Source organism: Oncorhynchus clarkii, chromosome 5 (assembly GCF_045791955.1).
Source record: "Oncorhynchus clarkii lewisi isolate Uvic-CL-2024 chromosome 5, UVic_Ocla_1.0, whole genome shotgun sequence".
Lineage (NCBI taxonomy): Eukaryota > Metazoa > Chordata > Actinopteri > Salmoniformes > Salmonidae > Oncorhynchus > Oncorhynchus clarkii.
The window spans coordinates 64,018,046-64,041,457 of NC_092151.1; the positions used below are offsets into that span (position 1 = coordinate 64,018,046).

General features: G+C 42.6%; 2 protein-coding genes across 3 annotated transcripts; one reads left to right on the forward strand and one right to left on the reverse strand.

Moving 5' to 3' along the window:
* The first annotated feature begins 642 nt into the window (after positions 1–642).
* LOC139409201 (UBX domain-containing protein 6-like) lies at positions 643–10,878 on the forward strand. 2 transcript variants are annotated; one of them, XM_071154024.1, is made up of 12 exons: positions 643–781; positions 936–1,046; positions 1,987–2,144; positions 2,288–2,358; positions 3,023–3,145; positions 3,338–3,435; positions 3,737–3,812; positions 4,045–4,129; positions 6,084–6,303; positions 6,467–6,597; positions 9,572–9,720; positions 9,831–10,878. In XM_071154024.1, the coding sequence occupies exons 2-12, from the start codon at positions 964–966 to the stop codon at positions 9,936–9,938; spliced, it is 1,302 nt and encodes a 433-aa protein (XP_071010125.1). In that variant the 5' UTR covers positions 643–781; positions 936–963; the 3' UTR covers positions 9,939–10,878. The 2 variants fall into 2 exon arrangements, with proteins under 2 accessions (XP_071010125.1, XP_071010124.1); XM_071154023.1 differs by having other exon boundaries at positions 654–1,046.
* A 437-nt stretch (positions 10,879–11,315) lies between these two features.
* On the reverse strand, positions 11,316–22,122 carry LOC139409200 (chromatin assembly factor 1 subunit A-like). Its single transcript, XM_071154022.1, has 16 exons — positions 21,820–22,122; positions 19,135–19,185; positions 18,233–18,864; positions 18,062–18,118; positions 17,732–17,976; positions 17,518–17,578; positions 17,319–17,390; positions 16,306–16,523; positions 15,977–16,148; positions 15,347–15,427; positions 15,109–15,213; positions 14,684–14,939; positions 12,616–12,757; positions 12,154–12,481; positions 11,966–12,053; positions 11,316–11,841 (listed from the first exon to the last, which is right to left on the reverse strand). Exons 1-16 carry the CDS (start codon positions 21,950–21,952, stop codon positions 11,726–11,728), a joined length of 2,757 nt encoding a protein of 918 aa, XP_071010123.1. The 5' UTR covers positions 21,953–22,122; the 3' UTR covers positions 11,316–11,725.
* Positions 22,123–23,412: the final 1,290 nt, after the last annotated feature.

The following is a 23,412-nucleotide window of genomic DNA, read 5'->3' on the forward strand; positions in this document are numbered from 1 at the left end:
GAGAGCGAGAGAGTGTGTGTTTGTTTGGGTACTGTGGAATTCTTTCATCCGTTTTGCCTTATTGGACAGGTCAGAGTCTGTCTGATGTTGAGTGGTTTTTGGCAATAGCCTGTATATGTAGGCTATGTGTTCCAGAGTAGAGAGTAAAGAGTGTTCCAGAGTAGAGAGATCCACAGTAGGAAATGTAATTGAGTACTGGCAGTGTCTGCTGTGGAAGGTGCAAGTTACCTAAAAACATATAGAAAATCTCAATGTTCTAATCTCTCAATATTAATCTCAAAGTGCAACAAATTAATGCATTTAGCTGTTGAAATTCCTCCCCGAGGAGACCCCCCTACTGGCTTTGGGCTATGCCCCCAATGTCTTTAAATCCTAGAAAAGCCCCTGCTAAACACTGAATTTTGTATTCACTGATTACATTTGTATTTAAAGTTTTGCAAAAGATGGTCTAAGATATACAAGTCGGGTACAAAGGCAATAAAATTATCAGAAGTTCTGTTTCTGTATTTGAGCATTTGATAACTGCTCTTCTGCTATAGATTTGCTTGTACGCAATTGAAAAAAACGCATTTATTTCATTGGAACGCAACCGCATGATTGTACATCCAGACCACCAGAGGCCGCTGTACATAATTTATCACTACTTCGTGAACAGACCCGTTTCCTCTTTCTTTCGGTGTTTCCACTAGATAGCATAGCCACAAAGTCCAAATGTGCTATATTGTAAACATTTCTGAAAACAAAATTTGCTTTTTGATCTTAATTTACGGTTAGGCATAAGGTTAAACAATTGTTCAATGTTAGGTTTAAAAATCACATTTAAGAATACATTGTCGAAATAGGCGGAGTATGACTTTGTGGCTGGGGTAACGACCCTTGCATTTTGATGTAAAGAATATACTAAGCTTTTCTCATTCAGCTGTGCTGTGTTTCAGGTTATTTTCTTGTGAAAAACAGTAAACAATGAAGAAATTTTTCGAGGACATAAAGAAAGATATAAAATTCAAGTCAGCGGGGCCTGGAAAGAAACTCGCAGAAGGCGGCAGGTAAACAAACTTTTCTAGTGAGCTAGCACGCTAACGGAGCCAGCTAACGTTAACTGCTTTGCTCATGCTGTTGACAGTTTAGATGTTTATATAATCGACACCGCAAATATATGCTATGTCTGATTTGTAGAGTTGCCTTCCCCGTGACTTGGATGGGCTCTGTTATGTTTGTTTTGCTAGTGTTCAGGACAGGGTGCATCATCGTTACATTAGCCTGGTTTACGCCACCACACAGCGAGGAAGACATAGTCAGGAGTTGTAATACTTTATAACGTTAATTAAATTCAAATGTAATAGGGTCAGTGCTCTCCGTTATCCTTGGGAAGGTCCTATCCTAACAATTTAGAGTGTCAACTTCAATGGGGACATCCCGGGTAGCACGGACCAATTTAATAGGATCTCTATGGAGGAAGAGCTGTGACTCACTGGTCTGGATAGGAGACCGTTTATTAATGCGATATTCGCTCAGTAATTGAGCGGAGGCATTGATTGGTTCTCTCAACAACAACAAAAATTCCTCGGGGGTTGAACAAAATATAATATTTCCATGTTTGAGACCTCTCGTTTGGATTTGAAACTGTAACAGATGTAATGGAAGGCGGCAGCTCTCTGTGGGTGTTTGATTGAGAGTAACCTAATGTAGCAGGTGTAAAAGGTAGACAGACGCATGGTGTGAGAAAGAGCCAGAGGAGAACCAAACAGTAAAAGCACAGCCCACTTCATTATCAACTCATCCTGCCAATAAAATCAAAACAGCCTTTCCAGACTCTGAAGTCAGGAGGACTTTGAGTTTGGTATCAGCCAGACTACATCATCATAGCCTGTTCTATTAAATGCAAACCCTTGTGAGTTTAGCTAACAAGCCATATAACTTTATACATCACAGCATGCAGTGTAAGTGCAGTCAAATGGTGAACATGTCCCCTTCTGTTCCCTGCAGCTCCAAGCCCCGAGTGGTGCAGAACAGTGGCCCTGCCAGGCCCCATCATGCTGCTCCCACTGAAGGAGCTCAGAAGGCAGGGGCTGCAGCTATGGCCAGGATCGAGGGGCAACCACGCCCACGGGCACAAACCTCACAGGATGCCATCCGGCTCCAGGGTGAGCGATTCCTATGCATCCAACAACTGCTGCTTGAATGACTGATGATGTCAAAGCCGTGCAGGTGTTTCACATCAGTGGTCAGAAATAGAGAACTGGGTTGTGGGTTAATGGTCTTTATTTATTTATTTATCACTCCACAGTGAAAAGAGAGCTTGAGGCAGAAGCTGCAGCAGTAGCAGCGACCGAGAAGGAAAAGATAGCAGCTGTTGAGGCAAGGAATACATTACATTAATACATTTTCCCTTACATGCTGACCAGACCGCATACTTCATCGCACGCATCTTTATTTTGTCCACCCACACCAGATGCGATCAGGACACGCAGTTTGAAATATCAAAACAAACTCTGAACCGACTATATTAATTTGGGGACAGGTTGAAAAGCATGAAACATTTAGCGAACATTTAGCTAGCTAATTTGTCCTGGGATATTAACATTGGGTTGTTATTTTACCTGAAATGCACAAGGTCCTCTACTCTGACAATTATTCACAGATAAAAGGGTAAAGTTAGTTTCTACTAATCTTTCCTCCTTCAGGCTTCTTTTTTTTGACCTAAATGGCAGTTAGCAACCATCTTTAAGGTGCAGTACCACTACCAACTGGACTGGAGTGTGTACCTCAGTTCATCTTAAAATCACCCATGTGGGTATATGCTGCTAAAAACCAATGAGGAGATGGGAGACGCGGGACTTGCAGCGAGTCAAGCGCCACAAGCGCACGACAAGTGTGGGTGCAATGATTGAATAACATGGATGTGTACATATATTTACCAACGCGAGCGGTGTGGTCAGCATGTTACTGTTGCTCACATACAAATTATTGTGCCACTACTGCCATTGAGTTATTTATAGCTAGTATGTGTCGTCTTTTGCAGGGCTCCAGTGTTAAGGATCCGGCATTTCTCTCAGTAACAGGTGTGTATTTCACCTGCCCGCTTACTGGAGCCACCTTAACTAAGAGCGAGAGAGAAGTGCACATTAAAGAGGCCATTTTCATGGTAGGTCTGTGATTCTTCTTTTTAAAGTCATATGATGTCATGATTGTATGATAATCATGATTGCATTATCTGATTTTGACTGACATGAAGAATTGATGTAAAAAGCCTTAACACTAATTTGTCACAAACTCTCCTTTTTCATTAGTATGGTCCTGACTGAATACACATGATAAACCTTCTCTTGTCCAACAGCGGTTTGAAGAGGACGCAGTGGAGGCTTCCATAATGATGGTTCATACCTTCAACAAGGACAGGGAGAAAGTCAAGGCTGCAGTGGACATCATAAGCAAGTGAGAAATGGAACTGTTCTTTAATGCAGGGTTTCCTAAAAATCTGTCCTGGGGCCCTGATGTTGAGTGGTTTTTGTACTTTTTTGGTTTTTGCCCTAGCACTTCACAGCTGATTCAAATAACCAATTCATCATCAAGCTTTGATTCTTTGAATCAGCTGTGTAGTGCTAGGGCAAAAAACATGTGAGCCCAGGACCGAGTTTGGGAAACCCTGCTATAATGTGTGATTTACATTGTCATGTTGACAAGAGTTCATGCGATGAGTGTCCTGACATCCCATAATTTTCTCCCATCCTGTCAGGTACATTGAAAACATCTGTAAGAACCCCACAGAGGAGAAGTACAGGAAGATCAAACTCAGTAACAAGGTGTTCCAGGTACATTTGAGTCATAAGGAGGGTAATGTGAGACTCAATGTTTTCTATCGGTGTGGTCCATTCACCTCTCTCCCTGTCTGATCTCTCTCTCTCTCTCTCTGTCTGATCTCTGTCTGATCTCTCTCTCTCTCTCTCTCTCTCTGTCTGATCTCTCTCTCTGTCTGATCTCTCTCTCTCTCCCTGTCTGCTCTCGCTATCTCTCTCTCTCTGATCTCGCTCTCTCTCTCCTTAGGAGAAGGTGAAGACTGTGGAGGGCAGTCGGGAGTTCTTGCAGGCTGTGGGCTTTCAGAGCATCATGCTGGATGTGGAGGGACAGGGTAAACCCATCCAAATGCAAAATCTGTGCATCCTATTGTCTGTGTGGCCCAGTATGTTTCTGCAGAGGCATACTAAAGGGCAGCGATTCTCAGCTGGTGTGTCGCGGGAGGTTTTAAATGAGTGTCAAATTTGTGGATTCAACTATTTCAGCCACACCCATTGTTGTTGGGTGTATAAAATTGAGCACACAGCCATGCAATCTCCATAGACAAACATGGTCAGTAAAAGGGCCTTCCCGAAGAGCTCAGTGACTTTCAACGTGGCACCGTCATTGGATGGCACCTTTCCGACAAGTCAGTTCGTCAAATTTCTGCCCTGCTAGAGCTGCCCTGGTCAACTATAAGTGCTGTTATTGTGAACTGGAAATGTTTAGGCACAACAATGGCTCAGCCGCAAAGTTGTAGGCCACACAAGCACATAGAACGGGACCACCGAGTGCTGAGGCGCATAAAAATTGTCTGTCCTTGGTTGCAACACTCACTGCTGAGTTCCAAACTGCCTGCGGAAGCAACGTCAGCACGATAACTGTTCAACAGGAGGTTAATGAAATGGGTTTCCATGGCCGAGCAGCCACACACAAGCCTAAGATCGCAATGCCAAGTGTCGGCTGGAGTAGTGTAAAGCTTGCCATTAAACTCTGGAGCAGTGGAAACACGTTCTCTGGAGTAATGAATCACGCTTAATCATCTGGCAGTCCGAAGGATAAATCTGGGTTTGGCGGATGCCAGGAGAATGCAACCTGCCCCGAACAGATAGTGTCAACTGTAAAGTTTGGTGGAGGGGGAATAATGGTCTGGGGCTATGGTTCGGGCTAGGTCCCTTAGTTCCAGGGGGAAATCTTAACACTACAGTATACAATGGCATTCTAGACGATTCTGTGCTTCCAACTTTGTGGCAACATTTTGGGGAAGGCCCTTTCCTGTTTAAGCATGACAATGCACCCGTGCACAAAGTGAGGTCCATTCAGAAGTGGTTTGTCGAGATCGGTGTGGAAGAACTTGACTGGCCTACACAAAGCCCTGACCTCAACCCCATCAAACACCTTTGGGATGAATTCGAATGCTGACTGCAGGCCTAATTCCCAACATCAGTGCCCGATCTCACTAATGCTCTTGTGGCTGAATGGAAGCAAGTCCCCGCAGCAATGTTCCAACATCTAGTAGAAAGCCTTCCCTGAAGAGTGGAGGCTGTTATAGCAGCAAAGGAGGGACCAACTCCATATTAATGACCATGATTTTGGAATGAGATTTTCGACGAGCAGGTGTCCACATACTTTTGGTAATGTAGTGTATGTTCTACTCTAGTCAAAACTAAAACCAGGAAGAAAGTGGGTAAAAAAGAAACCTAACCTTGTAAGAAACCTATCATTTTTTTCATAATTTATTCTCTGAACAATTTTTCTCACAGTATTTTCAATATAGAGTTATTAGCAGCACTATTTAGCGGATTTGGTTTTTGGTCTCAAACCAGTGAGCTTAACATTCTTCATCTGACCCATTGGAATTGTGATGCAGTGAATTATAAGTGAAATAATATGTCTGTAAACAATTTTTGGAAAAATTACTTGTCATGCACAAAGTAGATGTCCTAACCGACTTGCCAAAACTATAGTTTGTTAACAAGACATTTGTGGAGTGGTTGAAAAACTTGTTTTAATGACTCCAACCTAAGTGTATGTAAACTTCCGACTTCAACTGTATGTGCAAAATGGAATTATTGACAATGAAAACAGTGGGACTGTTGTTCCCTTGTCATATAATTGCTACATTTACTACATTTACTATCAAAATAGTTTTCCAGATTGCATCTTTGACGACATCAACAACAAAAAGCGACGCAAATATTGGATCGAGACAACCTGATTCAATTTGGATCCCAATACAAAACCAGTTGAGAACCACTGCTGTAAGTGGTACCCGGGATAATAATTGCGGATTCATCTTGCCTTCCCAGAGGAGAGTGAAGAGTTCCTGGTGCTGATGGAGCATGACCCGGAGGCCCTGGAGGTGATGAAGGAGAGTATGGACCGGCTGCAAAGGGGAGAGCCAGTCAGAGCCCAGCTGGACCACCAGCCCCAGACCTTCAGACCCTCCCCCAACGCCATGCGTTTCGAACTACCCCCAGAGTTCTACAACCTCACTGCAGAGGAGCTCAAGAGGGAGCAGCAGCAAAAGTATGGACAACTCACTGATAGCACTGATACTACTTGTATTTGTTATTGTGTAAGGTACACTCCGTTAGTGCACATGACATGTGTATTATTGTTGGGTGGTTTGTTCCAGTTATGACTATTTTGTTTGTAAGATAAAGTCATGGTGGTTGTGTGTGGTATTCAGGAGCGAGGCGGTGGAGAAGAACACCATGCTGCGTACCAAAGCCATGCGGGAGAGAGAGGAGCAGAGGGAGAGGAGGAAGTACAACTACACCCTGCTGAGAATACGACTGCCTGATGGAAACATACTGCAGGGTCTGTATCTGCCAGCAAACACCTACTTTAATGTGATAAGCAGAAATAGAGTTTAAAAAATATCTATATTTTATTTCACCTTTATTTAACCAGGTAGGCTAGTTGGGAACATGTTCTTATTTACAAGTGCGACCTGGCCAAGATAAAGCAAAGCAGTGCGACACAAACAACAACAGAGTTACACATGGAATAAACAAGCGTACAGTCAATAACACAATAGAAAAAAAGAAGTGTGCAAATGGTGTGAGGAGGTAAGGCAATAAATAGGCCATGGTAGCGAAGTAATTACAATTTAGAAAATTAACACTGGAGTGATAGATGTGCAGATGATGATGTGCAAGTAGAAATACTGGTGTGCAAAAGAGCAGAAAATAAAATAAAAACAATATGGGGATGAGTTAGGTAGATTGGGTGGGCTATCTACAGATGGGCTATGTACAGCTGCAGCGATCGGTTAGCTGCTCAGATAGCTGATGTTTAAAGTTAGTGAGGGAAATATAAGTCTCCAGCTTCAGCGATTTTTGCAATTCGTTCCAGTCATTGGCAGCAGAGAACTGGAAGGAAAGGCAGCCAAAGGAGGTGTTGGCTTTGGGGATGACCAGTGAGATATACCCGATATACATATACCTGGAGCGCGTGCTACGGGTGGGTGTTGTTATTGTGACCTGTGGGCTGAGATAAGGCGTAGCTTTACCTAGCATAGACTTATAGATGACCTGGAGCCAGTGGGTCTGGCGACGAATATGTAGCGAGGGCCAGCTGACTAGAGCATACAGGTCGCAGTGGTGGGTGATATATGGGGCTTTGGTGACAAAACGGATGGCACCGTGATAGACCGTACATCAAGTTTGGACACACCTACTCATTCAAGGGTTTTTCTTTATTTTTACTATTTTCTACATTGTAGAATAATAGTGACGACATCAAAACTATGAAATAACACATATGGAATCACGTAGTAACCAAAAAAGTGTTAAATAAATCAACATCTTTTTTTATATTTGACGTTCTTCAAAGAAGTCACCCTTTGCCTTGATTACATCTTTGTACACTCTTGGCATTCTCTCAACCAGCTTCATGAGGTAGTCACCTGGAAGCCATTTAAATTAACAGGTGTGCATTGTTCATTTGTGGAATTTATTTCCTTAATACATTTGTGACAAGGTAGTGGTGGTATAAAGAAGATGGCCCTATTTGATAAAAGACCAAGTCCATATTATGGCAAGAACAGCACAAATAAGCAAAGAGAAACGACAGTCTATCATTACTTTAAGACATGAAGGTCAGTCAATCCAGAACATTTCAGGAACTTTGAAAGTTTCTTCAAGAGCGTTGGGCCAGTAACCGAAAAGTTGCTAGACCGAATCCCTGAGCTGACAAGGTAAAAATCTGTTGTTCTGTCCCTGAGCAAGGCAGTTAACCCACTGTTCCTAGGCCATCATTGTAAATAAGAATTTGTTCTTAACTGACATGCCTAGTTAAATAAAGATAAAATAAAAAAGTGCAGTTGCAAAAACCATCACGCTATGATGAAACTGTCTCTCATGAGGACTGGCACAGGAAAGGAAGACCCAGAGTTACCTCTGCTGCAGAGGATAAGTCCATTAGTTACTAGCCTCAGATTGCAGCCCAAATAAATGCTTCACAGTGTTCAAGTAACAGACACATCTCAACATCATCTATTCAGAGGAGACTGCGTGAATCAGGCCTTCATGGTTGAATTGCTGCAAAGAAACCACTACTAAAGGACACATAATAAGAAGAGACTTGCTTGTGCCAAGAAACATGAGCAATGGACATTACACCAGTGGAAATCTGTCCTTTGGTCTGATTCCAAATTTGAACTTTTTTGTTTCTAACTGCTGTGTCTTTGTGAGACGCAGATTAGGTGAATGGATGATCTCCGTATGTGTAGTTCCCACCATGAAGCATTGAGGAGGTGGGGGGGTGCTTTGCTGGTGACACGTTCGTGGTTTATTTAGAATTCAAGCCATACTTAACCAGCATAGCTACAACAGCATTCAGCAGTGATACGCCATCCCATCTGGTTTGCACTTAGTGGGACTATCATTTGTTTTTCAACAGGACAATGACCCAAAACAAACCCACAGGCTGTGTAAATGCTATTTGACCAAGAAGGAGAGTGATGGAGTGCTGCATCAGATGACCTGGCCTCCACAATCACCTGACCTCAACCCAATTGAAATGGTTTGGGATGAGTTGAACCGCAGAGTGAAGGAAAAGCAGCCAACAAGTGCTCAGCATATGTGGGAACTCCTTCAAGACTATTGGAAAAACATTCCTCATGAAGCTGGTTGAGAGAATGCCAAGAGTATGCAAAGCTGTCAAGGCCAAGGGTGGCTACTTTGAAGAATCTCAAATATAAAATAGATTTTGATTTAACTGTTTTGGTTACTACATGAGTGTGTTATTTCATAGCTATGATGTCTTCACTATTATTCTACAATGTAGAAAATAGTAAAAAAAAGAAAAACCCTTGAATGAGTAGGTGTGTCCAAACCTTTTACTTGTACTCTATAAACATTTGAGCAAAGAATGTTTAGGGTTTCCAACAGCTGGTGTACTGTAGGTATTCACCAGTCAAATGCATTGGGGTGCTTATAACTTGACACTGACAATCATTCTTAGATTAATTTGGCAGTAGGACTCGTAGCTCTGTGAACCTTAATTGCACAAAACTTCCATAGTCGGACTTCCATAGTCCGTTGGTGAATCAGCTTGAACAAAGTGAGGTGTAGGATCACTGATCTACAAATAGTATTCCTGACAAATAATAGGTTTTGGGTGATTTAAGATTGGTAGAGTTACGCTCCAAACTCACGTGCACAACCAGACATTGATTGGAGACCGCTTGGGTCAAATACAGAACATTTAGTCGAATTTTCTACCTGCAGCAATGCTAGTGGATAATGCTGTAAAAGCAGTGCCTCCATTTTCACATATTGCCCTTCAGGCACCTTCCTGGCCTGGGACAAGGTGTCTGTGCTCTTCCAGTTTGTGCGGGACTCCCTGGTGGACGGCTGGCAGCCCTTTGAGCTGGTGGCGCCAGGAGGACACAAACTCCGGGAGGCCCAAGAGTTGGCCCTGAATGAATGTAGCCTGGTAAGCAAAGACATATTTTTTCAGAAATGTAAATATCAGGCAAAATAAGCAATGCAACCAATTTACTTTTGTTGTACAAAGGTGCTGACTAATGCCTCTCTCTCTCGGAGGTCCCTGCGGTTCTGCTGACATTTTCTTGGGATGCCGCAGTGCAAGCGGACATTTCTGCTGCTCTCCTCAAGCCAGTGCTACTGAAGAATATTCAAACCCTTGGCTGAACTGTCCCTGCGTCTCCACCTCCAGGTTGGAGATGACACCTTCATCCCCAAACCACATTTCAAAGGCTGTAGAAATACACAACTAATCCTTTAAAGGAAACATTAACAGGGGTCTCTAAGAGGAGACATAATGCCATGCAGTGTTTTTTTGTATTGTACCTTGAATGTAGGATGATCTGAAATGGCTCCCTTACTCCTACAGAGAGCTCAGCATGGTATGAGATCCTGTTGTCAGTGTCACCCTTCTGCTCCGCTTCAATGTGCATCCTGCTTACGCAACAAATACTGACATACAATACTGGCTTTACATATGAGCGAATGGGTGGTGGTGACCAGACTGGTCGTCGAGTGCTAAGGTTTCAGTTGCTGTTCTTGTGAGCCAGACAATGTATATCGGTTAAGCTATTTTATTTAAGAGAACTTGTAATATTCTATTTTGAACCTCACTAACACTAAGGTTACAGCAGCAAGCTATACCAGTACCTTAAAAGTGAAGGTTACTGGACAGAGCTCCTGATGTTAGCTTTCTTTATTGAATAAGGGTTTTGTAAGTCATTCAATTGCGTAATTTACTATTATATTTCTAAATTATCAATGTTATTTGATTTCAGCAGCATGGAAATCTGTGATTTTGGTTAGTTTGTACTGTATGTAACCAACATTTTTTTTTTTGCTGCGGCTTATCCCAGGTGATGGCTGGAATGACAACCTACCTCTCCTCACAGCACGTCCACTGCTTCTGTGTGCGTTGAGGCGTAACCTCCAATGTTTCAGTTCAGTCCAGACATGAACAGCAGCAATTAGCAAATGTACTAAGAAATGTTTTCCTACCCTTGTTTAAGAATAACTAGAAAATGAAGGTCATGCTCTGTCTAGGTATCAAAGCTCAGTCATGTTTTGCTTTTAAACCTGCCTGTAATAAAGATGAAGGTTGCATCAAGATATTGCTTTATCCCCCATTAAAAAAAAGTAAACATGATTTGCAAATGGCTGCACATAAAGCATGTTCATTTTTAAATAATGCTTTATTTAAAGAAATTGAGACACCTTAAATCATACCTGCAAACTGCAACAGTTGTGACAGGAGAGCATTCTCTGCCACAAAAATTTAAGGCAAACCGCAAAGTTTTTAATATTGGACAGCCATTTACTATTCCACCTCAACCATTATTAACAAACAAAAAAAATGGAGGTTTAGAATAGTACAATAAGCACTACGTTAGCAGCCTGAAAAACAGCACTTGCCATATTGAATGAAACATGAAGTACTTCTTGAAAGGATGGATGAGTGGTGGCGTGTTGATAAAGGCATCCAGATAAGGCAGGGCATATAAAAGTGCAGTACATTTAATCATTACTTATTTTTAATGAATTCAACCAGTTCAAGTATTTTTATTTTTTTTAAACAAATACATATAAAAGTTACACTGGGCCTACAGTGAAGCAGACAGCAACTACTTCAGTGGGCACTGGTCCACCCAATCAGCTGTGGTAGAAGAGCCTTGACTGTCTGAGCCATCCAACTCCTCCCCAAGCAAAGACATCCATATAAACATGTCTGACATTCCAACTGAACCAAGTAATGAATGGTTTAACATTGGAACAAAATACACCAATGAGTTTGTCAGACATTTTCCTTTTTACAGGCACTGTCTGGTACTTAATGGAGCAAAGTGGGGTTGTAATACCGTGTGGGTGGCATGTGTGCCACTACCGGTGTGTTATCTTGATTGAAGACCTGATTCTATTTCTGACAAACGCACACACCCAGAGTCAGGGGGCAGTCCTTAGGCCAGGGTGGGAGTGGCCCGAGGCAAGAAGAGCGCAGCTGTGTCAGAGGGGGTCACCTCCATTTGTTCTGTGCTCTCGTTCTCTTTGGGGGAGGTATCTTTTCTGGAAGATCCTGCAGAGTAAGGCATTCATTGTCAATGCCTCCCCTCCTAGAAATATCTAGGACAAACTATTACCCTGTCTCTTAATTCCACTTAACTCCTGTCTAAAGGCAGACAATATGCCAGGAAACTGACCTTCCTGTGTGCTGATTATGACGCAGTCTGCTTCATCCTCATCTTCCTCTGTGTCTGCCTGGAACCCATCTGTCTTCATCGCCTCCACCTGAAAAAAAGGAGTACTCATTAGAATCTGACATAACAGTCAAAGCAATAGGATCAGAACAAAGCAACTTCATATTAAGATTTCACCAGACGTGTCCAACCTGCTCAGGGTCGGCAGCCTTCCTCATGAACTTGGTGATGGACATGCTGCCGGCACTCTTCCTCTTGTTGGAGGAGGGGGTCTTGGAGGATGGCGTGTGGGAGGCCTGGGGGGTGGTTGGGGAGTTGCCCTGTGAGCCTGTGGCCGCTGTGGCCTCTTCACGGGGCACATGGGTCCCTGAGGTGAGGTAGTTCCACTGGCAGGGTACAGGGAGGGCCTCCTGGATGAAGCGAGCCAGGACGTCTGATTTGACGTACCAGCAGCAGCGTCTGAAGGCTGAGCGCTTCTCATACACAGCATTCCCCTTGATAAGGCGCTTTAGACGGACCCTAGAGCAGAAGCAGATGGGAGACCATTTCAGTAATGAAAAATGAATACTTTTATAAAGCATCTGCACAAGTTTAGTATGACTTGACTAATTCTGTAAAATAGCAAGCGTTAAGTAAATCAGGTTTGAAGTTACCTGGTGGGGATGTTGTCTCCTGAGTTCTGAGGGCTGGAGATAGGCGAGGTCGACTGCTGGCGACAAAACTCCTGGAACTCTGTGATGATCACCTTATTACTGTTCACATTTCCATGTAGCAGGGGCAACAACTGGAACAGCACTGAATATATGGGTTGGGAAGGGAGATAGGAAGGTTTTTTAAAAACACATTCTACATCTTGGCTTATTCACGCAAGGTTTGGGCAGAAGGTGCCATTCAATATGAACAGATACTCCCTCAGGCAGCTATTGAGCAACTCAGGTCAGCCATGAAGAGTGTTGACAGTTCACAATCACTTGTAGCACAGTAAAAACTAGGTGATGTTAGTGCCGCATATAAAGCTGGTCTGAAAACAATACAGATCTCTTATGTGATTGTGAATGGTCTTAAGTTTAGATGTCTCCCTTGCAGTCTAGACAGCTATCAATAAGTGCTTCATGAGGAGTACAGGTACATCTCATATCAGTCTCGGGTGTTACATCCACCACCACAATCAAAAGATAGATTTTGGTGTAGACCAGGGGTGTCAAACTCATTTTGCCCCGTGGTGCCGCTTTCGGTTTTTAACGAGGTCAGGAGGGCCACTAAAGATTTTTACCTTTATCGGGTTATATTTCCTTGCCATCAATTTATTTGCCGTCAAAATTAGCAAAAAGATAGATCTATCGAGGGCCTCCTGGGTGACGCGGTGGTTAAGGGCGCTGTACTGCAGCGACAGCTGTGCTACCAGAGACTCTGGGTTCGCGCCCAGCCTCTGTCGTAACCGGCCGCGACCGGGAGGTCCGTGGGGCGACGCACAATTGGCCCTAGCGTCGTCCGGGCTAGGCCGGTAGGGAAATCCTTGTCTCATCGCGCACCAGCGACTCCTGTGGGCGGGCCGGGCGCAGTGCGCGCTAACCAAGGTTGCCAGGTGTTTCCTCCGACACATTGGTGCGGCTGGCTTCCGGGTTGGATGGCGCTGTGTTAAGAAGCAGTGTGGCTTGTGTATCGGAGGACGCATGACTTTCAACCGTCATCTCTCCCGAGCCCGTACGGGAGTTGTAGCGATGAGACAAGATAGTAGCTACTAAACAATTGGATACCATGAAATTGGGGAGAAAAAAGGGTAAAAAATAAACAATACATTTGATTTCAATTCTCCCCGACTGTCTAGCTTTTGTTTTGGTGATTGTTACCAAGAGGTGGTGGGGATCTTTTTGTCTGTAAAATGTATTACGCGAGAAACGGCGGTGGAAATGCCTTTATGTGAAAATATTGATATAACAATCATCACATCGAAGTAAACTTGTAGTCACGTATGGTCACATATGGTGTTTTCCTCTCACTACAACCTGGGAAACCGTTTATTAGACAAACTAAATCAGTTCTGATGAACTTCACAGTGGTGAAAGCGCACAGTGATCTTGATGCTCCTTTCCAATAATAATGTCATCATGTAGACTAGCCTACCTGCAGTGTATCTGTGAGCTGCGCACATGTGCCAAGACCAGAGTAGGTACATTTGCTAATTAACACAACAGTATGTGACAAAACTATCAGTAGAGTTGAAAGTGCGATGGAAACACACAGAACTTTAGATTTGTATTCGGTACATGAAAACTAACACGAAAAAAGTATATTGTGTGCACTACGTCATCATGCACATATTTTTATCTGCAACAAGTCCGTTTGGTGGATACACCACTAGCGGGAAAATGCACATTTTCTTCAGGCATATTTGAGAATATTCGTATGAAAATCTGTAGCCAATTGGATGGAAACCTAGCTAGTGACACTATTCAAATAGCACATGGCTCAACCAAATTACCAATGTTCATCACTCTGTAAGAACTCAGATAAGCATATCAAAGACAAGCACACCCGGTCAGTTTTTCCATGCAAACCAAGACCTACATTTCATCACGGTTCAGTCAGTAAAACATGACTCAAATGATCACTTAGAGGTGACAAGGCTAAGGCCCAAAAGGTTCTAAAAGACAATACTGCAGAGACAAAAGAACTCCTCTTACCCGCGTGATGTTCCCCCAGGCATAAGAATGTACTCACGCTGCTCATCTTCTTGTAGTTTCTGTTGTAGTTTCTGTGTGTTGTCCTCTGGGGTGGAGGACTCTGGCTTGGGCAGGGGTTCCAGCAGGCACACCGCAAACTGCTGCAAGAGCTCCAGATGGGGACCCTGTCCCTCCCACACACAGCCTCTCACCACAGCCTCTAGCACCTTCACCTTCTTCTTGGCCATCAGCTCATCCCACTCCCGGGCCTTCAGCTTCTGACGCACCTTCTGCTTCTCTGGGTCGCCACCCTCCTGGATTCACACCACAAGTATAGGAGCAATTAAGTGTGCTAAAAATAAGCCGTGGATCATGTCTCCACCCCTTACAATGTAAAGCACGTTAATCATTAGTCAAACCAGTCCACTGGAAAAGAACAGTAAATAAAGACATGAATAAGGAATGAAGAGCAATTGAAAGTACCTCTTCCTCCAATGCCCCCTCCCCGTCTGATAGGTATCCATGTGGTACGAAGAAACCATCCTCATCATCGTCATCATTTTCACCTCCATCATTATCATTATCCTCCTGCAAAAACAAGTCAGTTTAGGGCCTCACAACCAGCTGGAATGATTCAGTTTACAACAATGAGCTAATCTTGATATCAAACAGAACAGAGCATCAAAAGCTGTGACAGAAGTGTATTGAAAAAGAGACCTACCCCTTCACTGTGTGACAGGGACTCTCCTGGCTCCTCTTCCTCCCACTCCTCATCACTGTCCACCTCATAATCCAACAGGTCCTAGAGGAAACACAGACTTTAGTCCTACATAGAAAGCGCATGAAACATGGAAGTCACAAAACAACTGACATCACCACCAGTTAGGGCTGGGAATTACCATGGGACCTCACGATATGATATCACAAAACTTAGGCGCCGATATGATATGCATTGCGATTATCACAATTCTATATGTATTGCGATTCAATGATTGCGCCCTATATGTCTGCTGCAGAGAGACAAGAGAGCATGACAAAACGAGTTGAGATCAGTCAGGGAAATAAGTGCTGAAAACATGTTGGCTCATTATTTAAAAAGATGGGAACAAGCTATAGGATGAAAAATAAAATACCAGAGTTTTGGCGCAGGTACATCTGACTAGCGCTAGCTAATGATACACAAGGTAAAAAAAATACAAATACAAATAAAAAACAATTACAAAACTAAACCTTGAGTCAAACATGGATATAACGTGATTTGTAACTATCGATTGTAATATGGCAGAAACTAATAAGTAAAGAAGTGAAAGGATTGAAAAGGATCATGGTCAGAGAATGAGGGAAGCCTCACCTTGTCCTGTCTGAGAGGGCAGCGAGGGGAGATGTGGGGGCTGTTTTTTCTCCACGTGCCCCAGTAGGCAGGCCGGTAGTTCTCACGGAACTGAAGGAGCTTCATGCGGCCGTAGTGCTGCCTGTCAGGCACACCATCCGGTTTGAGTCCCTCCACCACCGCCATACACTCCCTATGCAGACAACAGAAATAGGGGCCAACGTCAAAATAGGAAAGTATAGAAAATGGCTTCTTTCCAGTAGGAATCCCTGATTCTTCAGTTTCACAAAATTTCAAGACTTCAGTAATTCAAGTCACCGCTGATTTTTTTAAGGGTGTGGTGGTCTCACCTCATAGGGTATGTGCTTCTGGGCTTGGTCTGGCCTGATCTGCGGGGCTTATTTTTGGTCCAGTCACTCAGGCCATCCAGGCTTCCATCAGGTTTAGCCAGATACCTGTCCAGTTCCTCCAGGACCGCCTCTGCACATTGGACTCGGGTCAGCGGCGCCAGACACATGTGCTCCTTTATCTCAAACGGGGCAAACTTTTCACAGGCAGACGCAAGGGTCTGAAGTAGGAGAGGCAAAGGTAAGAAACGTTTTACATTTTTTAAATTTAACCTTTATTTAACCAGGAAGGGCTCATTGAGATTAAAATCTCTTTTTCAAGAGCGACCTGGCCAAGATAGGCAGCACCAAGTCATTACAAAAACAAATGTACAGACAGACAACATGAAAAACTACTAAGTAATCTAGTAAAAACCATTGAATTCACAAGAGTATAAAACAGCAAATTAAATACATTGACGGGTCAGGGAATCAGCCTCAAAACCCTTCATCAGTGAATTTAAAACACCAATCGGGACAAGTTCTTCCAGTTTAAAAGTATTTTGTAAGGTGTTCCAAGACGATAGCACAGAGTACATAAAAGCCCTTTTACCAAATTGAGTTCAGACATTTGGAACAGTTAGCAGGATAAAGTTCAGCGAACGAAGAGAGTACCCACCACATTTCTGAACAATAAAAATGCACAAATAAAAAAGGTAGTAAACCCAAAATGGCTTTGTAAATAAAAGTATACCAGTGACTGAGCCTACAAGTGACTAGAAGGCCAGCCAACCCTGGTACACAAAGTGCAGTGGTGCGTAAGGGTTTTGCAGTTTAAAATAAATCTCAAAGTGCCATGGTAAAGTGTGTCAATTGATCTCAAACACGGAGTGGAAGCATTCATATATAAAATATCCCCATAGTCTAGTAAAGGCATAAATGTTGCTGATACTAGCCTGATAACATTAAATGAACACCACCATTTTGGAATTTCTATTTTGTTTTCTTCTTGTTCAATCCAGTCAGAGGAATCTTACCTTTGTGGCCTGCTGGGGAGTCTTGGGTTTCTGTAGAAATCGTGTGATCTCGGCTTTCTCTGCTTTGAGCCTCTGTATAGAAAATGTTAAGATGCATTATCAGGTCTGTTACAATTAAGTGGCAATTATCAAGCTTAAAAATGTCAGTGTCAGACATTACATTTTATTTTAGAGAATAGAAACTAAATTATCAACTCACATCCTTCTCTTCTTTCAACCGTTTTTCCTCCTCTTTCTTTCTCTTTTCTTCAAGTTTTGCCCTTGGGAAAATTATATGTGAATGTCAATTGCAAGGATTACATTTGCTTTAATAAAAAAAAAAAACATTCAATCAATTTTTCTAGTAGTCAATATAAAAGTAACAAGACATTTCAGATCTGTAGCTAGCTGGTTTTTGATCAAGCAACACTCACCCTTGCTTCGATTTGCGTTGCTCCTCTTTCGCTCTTAATTTCTCTGCCTTTTCCTTTTCCTCTTTCTCCCTTTTATCTCTTTTTTCACGCTCTTCTTTCTCTTTTTTCTCCTTTCTTTCCTTCTCCCGCTCCTCCTTCAGTTTGCGAGCTTCCTCTTTCTTCTTCTCTTTAGCGTCTTTAGCCTCCTCTCGCTGCCGCTCTCTCTCTTTGCGCTGGTGTAGCCTCTCCTCTTGCTCCTGCAAACTCTATGGAGAGAAGAAAGCACAAATTCCGTTTCAGATGAAAAAAAGTATGCCAAATACTGAAGTGACTTATTGCCGCTAATTATACCTTTAAAGATCTTCTTTGCACAGTTTTCTGCTCTATTTTAGGAGTGGTATTTGGCTCCTGTAAAGAGAGAGGAAGTAAGGTAACCTATAGATTTATAATTTTTCAACATTTATTCAAAAATCACTGCTGACAATGAGTGTTTATTGAATTTAATTGCCATTTTGTACTCACTGTGACAGTAGGAGTGTTCTCTGTCTTAGCAGACTCTGGGGAGCTCTCGGCCGCTGACAGAGAGCTGGTGGATGAAGGAGAAAGCATGGACTCATTCCCATGACTGGACATATCAGCCTCCTCTTGTTCTTCATCCTCCTCCTCTTCTTCTGTGTCAGAACCCTGTGTGGTGTCTAGCTGTGAGATGGATGCAGTGTCCCCCCTGTCCTTCTCCTCCTCCCCATCCTTCTGTTCATCCCCCAGCTTGTAGTCTATTGGCTCTGTCTTGGCAGTGTGATCTGTTTTGGTGGATGTTACAGCACTTAGGGTTTTGCTCAGGTGGCTGTTTTGTGTCAGAGGACACGAGACAACAATGGGTGTCGCAGGTTGCTGCTTTAAAAGGTCAGTTGAATTGGAGTCCTCAGTGAGATCAATAACTATGCTTTTGGCAGGGGACGCTTGGGTACTGCGACTCATGAATCCATCCAGGGGGCCACGGCCGTTAACCAGGGCCGGTCCATGGCGCACAGGTAGGGGGGAGCAATCGGATTCATTTTCCCCATCTGAGAGCCCTGGCCGGGAAAGGGTGCAGGTCCTTTTGGGCTCACTGATCTCCTTGGGCTCTGGGTTTAGACGCTTGAATGGAAGACGAGCTGAGGAGAAAATATCCTTTATCATCACTGATGTTTAAGTTGGACTAAATCTATGTTATATTAACAAATCTTTGGGCAAACAATGATAGCTTTGAGTGATAAAGCAAAGACACTAAATTATTACAACAAATTTGATTAATTTGAAATATAATTTACTAAATTAGAATTTAATTGAATTGTTTCAAATAGTTTGATAGCATTATGTATCATCAGTCTCCTTTTGAAAATTAAAACCATCTAATATGCATTCAAAAGACCAGATTCACTTACCCTGAACAAGCTTCTTGTTAGCATTGCTGGATTTGACTTTGCCATCCATACCTGTAACCAAAACAGGGTATGGAAGATGAGACGACAACAATCCCACAACCATTCTCCTGTCATGAAACATTTTCTGAACAAAAATATAAAATGCAACAATTTCAAAGATTTTACTGGAGTTACAGTTCATAATGAAATCAGTCAATTTAAATATATTCATTAGGCCCTAATCTATGGATTTCACATGATTTGGAATACAGATATGCATCTGTTGGTAAAAGATAACTTTATAAAAGGTAAGGTCGTAGATAAGAAAACTAGTCAGTATATGGATATTGGCGGGAACTGGAACATGCTGTCGCACACGTCAATCCAGAGCATCCCAAACATGCTCAATAAGTATGTAGGCCATGGAAGAACTGGGACATTTTCAGCTTCCAGGAAGTGTACAGATACTTGCATATGGGGCCGTGCATTATCATGCTGAAACATGTGGTGGCTGCAGATGAATGGCATGACAATGGGCCTCAGGATCTCGTGACAGTATCTCTGCATTCAAATGGCCATTGATAAAATGCAATTGTGTTTGTTGTTGGTACCTTATGCCTGCCCATACCATAACCCCCCCACCACCATGGGCACTCTGTTCACAACGTTGACATCGGCAAACTGCTCACCCACACAACGGCATACACTCTGTTTGCTATCTGCCCGGTACAGATGAACCTGGGATTCATCCGTGAAGATGCCAGTGGCCATCAAAGTTTAGTATTTGCCTACTGAAGTTGGTTACGTTGCTAAACTGCAGTCAGGACAAGACCTGGTGAGGACGATGTGCACGCATATGAGCTTCCTGAGACAGTTTCTGAAAGTTTGTGCCAAAATTATTTAGTTGTGCAAGCCCAGTTTCATCAACTGTCCAGGTGGCTGGTCTCAGACAATCCCATAGGTGAAGAATCCTGATGTGGACATCCTGGGCTGGTGTGGTTACACATGGTCTGTGGTTGTGAGGCCATTTCGACATACTGCCATATTTTCTAAAACGACATTGGAGGCGGCTTATGGTAGAGATATTAACATAAAATTATCTGGTAACAGCTCTGGTGGACATCCCTTCAGTCAGCATGCCAACTGCACACTCAATCAAAACTTGACAGCTGTGGTGGTGTGTGACAAAACTGCACATTTTAGAGTGGCCTTTTAATTGTCCACAGCACAAGGTGCACCAGTGTAATGATCATGCTGTTAAAATCAGATTGTTGATATGCCACACCTGTCAGGTGGATGGATTATATTGGCAAAGGAGAAATGCTCACTAACAGGGCTGTTAAACAAATTTGTGCACAATATTTGAGAGAAATAAGATGTGTGCATATGGAACATGTCGAGGATATTTTATTTCAGCTCATGAAACATGGGCCCAACAGAAAGTGTTGTGCAACGTTGCACTTATATTTTTGTTGTGTAGATGGATTTGTTTTTCAATGTACTTTTACTTCACTATCAATAATTGCAGTAGTACAATGGCTCCAGCTGCAAACATGTTACCAGTCCCTTTGTTGCACAACACTTAATATAAGAAAGCATTCGGTGCAGTATCTTTATAAAATGTCCAAAATCAAAAGGACAACCACAAGAATAGCCACTACATATATGACTTAATCACCAACTACTTTATCCCCCACTCAACTGTATTATTATTATAAGCTGACACTTGTCCTTTGTTCTTAGTTTACTCATACTGGTTTACTCATACTGTTAGTTTGACAAATGCATCCAGGTTATTCAAGTACATATGTAATAAATACTTGTCAGTCAACTAGGGAGCAATCAAAGGTTATCTAGACTTGCCACCAACCAAGTAAAAGGACAATCGATGCCGTTCAAATATAATTTTTAATCAAGTGTAAAAATTAGTTACGAGACGATGGCACAAGTGGTTGGGCAAACTACTGGGAGGTGTTAGCTTTGCTCTCCCGCCATTCGGTGAATCAATCTAAGGCCAGTGCAAAGGCCCGGCTATAGCTAACTGTACACTCATACCGCCGCGGGGAGAGAAGGGGTTGCCTCAAAGAAAAACATGCTTGTTTGTTAGTTAAGTTAGCTAGCAAGCAAAGTTAGTAACAGTACGATAATGTGTGACGCGATGTCTAATTAAAATGCTATATATTCTGACAATCAACAAGCTGGTCAGCAAAACCACCGAAATCATTGAGTGTTTTGGTTCATATTAGCTAACGTTAGCTAGCTGAAGGCAATGGGGTGTCTAGCTAGTAAGGTTAGCACCAACTCATCACATCAAAGCCAACTGACGTTAGCTTCCAAGCTGGCTGACTAATAAATTATAAAGAATAACTAAAGGTAACTTCAAGGGTAGCTAGCTAACGTTACATGAAAGCTCACTTTACACTAACCTTACGAGCTTGTGAATGTTATGAGGGTCTGGCCAACGATAACAACTAAGTGTAAGCTAACTAACCTTACTTGAGATTAGCTAGTTACAACATGCTACTAGTACAGTAGTTAGCTGGCTAAATACAGCATGCTAGTTAGCTAAACTGGCTAGCTAGACAGAAGTTAGCTTGCTATGTGGTCGTATAGAAAGGCAAGTCAAACAGTATATAGCTAGCTACCTCAGATAACTAAATGCCCAAAACATTTGAAGGTTAAAACATAACAAAATATCGTCGCTACCTCCCCTCCGTGGAGTGGATGCTAAATGCCCGTCCACGGATGGATCTTCCGCCGCTGCCAGCATCACCATCCGAGAACTTCCCTCACTTTTGATATCCTTGTGCGGAAAAGCGTTGCAATAACACAAAACCATATGAAGTAGCAATATTGACAGGTCTTCCAGAGTAACACTAATACCATGCAAATATAACGATGACTAGGTTCTATTACTTTTAAGACTAAGTTAATTTTATTCTAGCCGCATCTCCCACACACTCCCTTTGCATGGACCCTGTTGCTGCCTCGCGCCCGTCAGTCAGAATTGGCGGGAGCGTGTCGCTGTCCTCAGAATCCTTTGCTGATTGGCCAGAACGCTGGATCACTACCCGACCGAAGGGCGGGATCTAGACGTTTTTTTCTGGATATTTTGTCAGTCACGCCTTCTTTTGAGATCTTGTTCTTTTATGATAGGTTGCTTTCTCTGTTTTCAAGAGAGTACGATCAGTGATTGGATTTCACTGAATAGTGTCGTGGAACAAAATTCTAATAAAGTCGTGATTGGACAAAGTCACTCAGTGTGTTTAATACTCTAAACATGTTGATAATCAGAAACGATGTATGTACTGTGAAGTAATCAAAATACAAGCTTGCATGCATGCAATATTAAATACATTAACAGAATGTCTGTCTGAATGTCAGTTAATTGTTTTAATGGGAAAATAAAATGATGCCAAAACAGTTGACAATTTAGAAGAACTGAAAAATAATACAAAAGGCAAAACCTCTCTGACAAGAAGACACATGAGGTAGACAAACGTTGGACAGATGGCGCTGACAGATATGGCAGCTCTGCTTCTAGCTCCTAAGCGCAAGTATTTCGCTACCTGCAATAACATCTACTAAATATGTGACCAATACAATTTGATGTCATGTTTGTTTGACTAGATAAGTCAGTTAAGAACAAATTCTTATTTACAATGACAGCCTACATCAGCCAAACCCAGATGACACTGGGCCAATTGTGCACCACCCAATGGGACTCCCAATCACAGCCATGACATCTCTAGCACTGATATGCGGTGCCTTAGACCACTGCACCACTCAGGAGCCCCAAGTGCACAAGTACTGTGAAATGCCTTTCTTGCTAACTCTACACCCAACAATGCAGTGATCAATGTCAATGTAGTACTAAAAAATAACAACAATATGTAAGGCTGAGGAGGGAATGAAATCTATAAAAGGAAAAATAATTTATTGTCGATCTCCTCTTCCTCTCAAAAGGCCTTCATGTGAGGGCTCCTCCTTGTCAGATGCACTCTCTCAACAAATAAATACAATTCAGAGTTACAGACACAATGATCATTGATTAACTCATTGGAGAACACAGTTGGCAAGTATCATGTCTCAATGAAAATCACCAGAAAATACTATGGTTTGGGAAAGTATGAGCCTTTTGTTGAGGTGTGGGATGCAAATGGACGAGTTAGTGATGGATTAACTAGGTATGACTGAGATCAACAGAAGTTAAGTTTCTTCACATATTCTGTTTGGGTTTCTGCTACTGTGGGGTGCAAAATGTGTTGTAGAAAATATTTATAGGACACTGTACGGTAC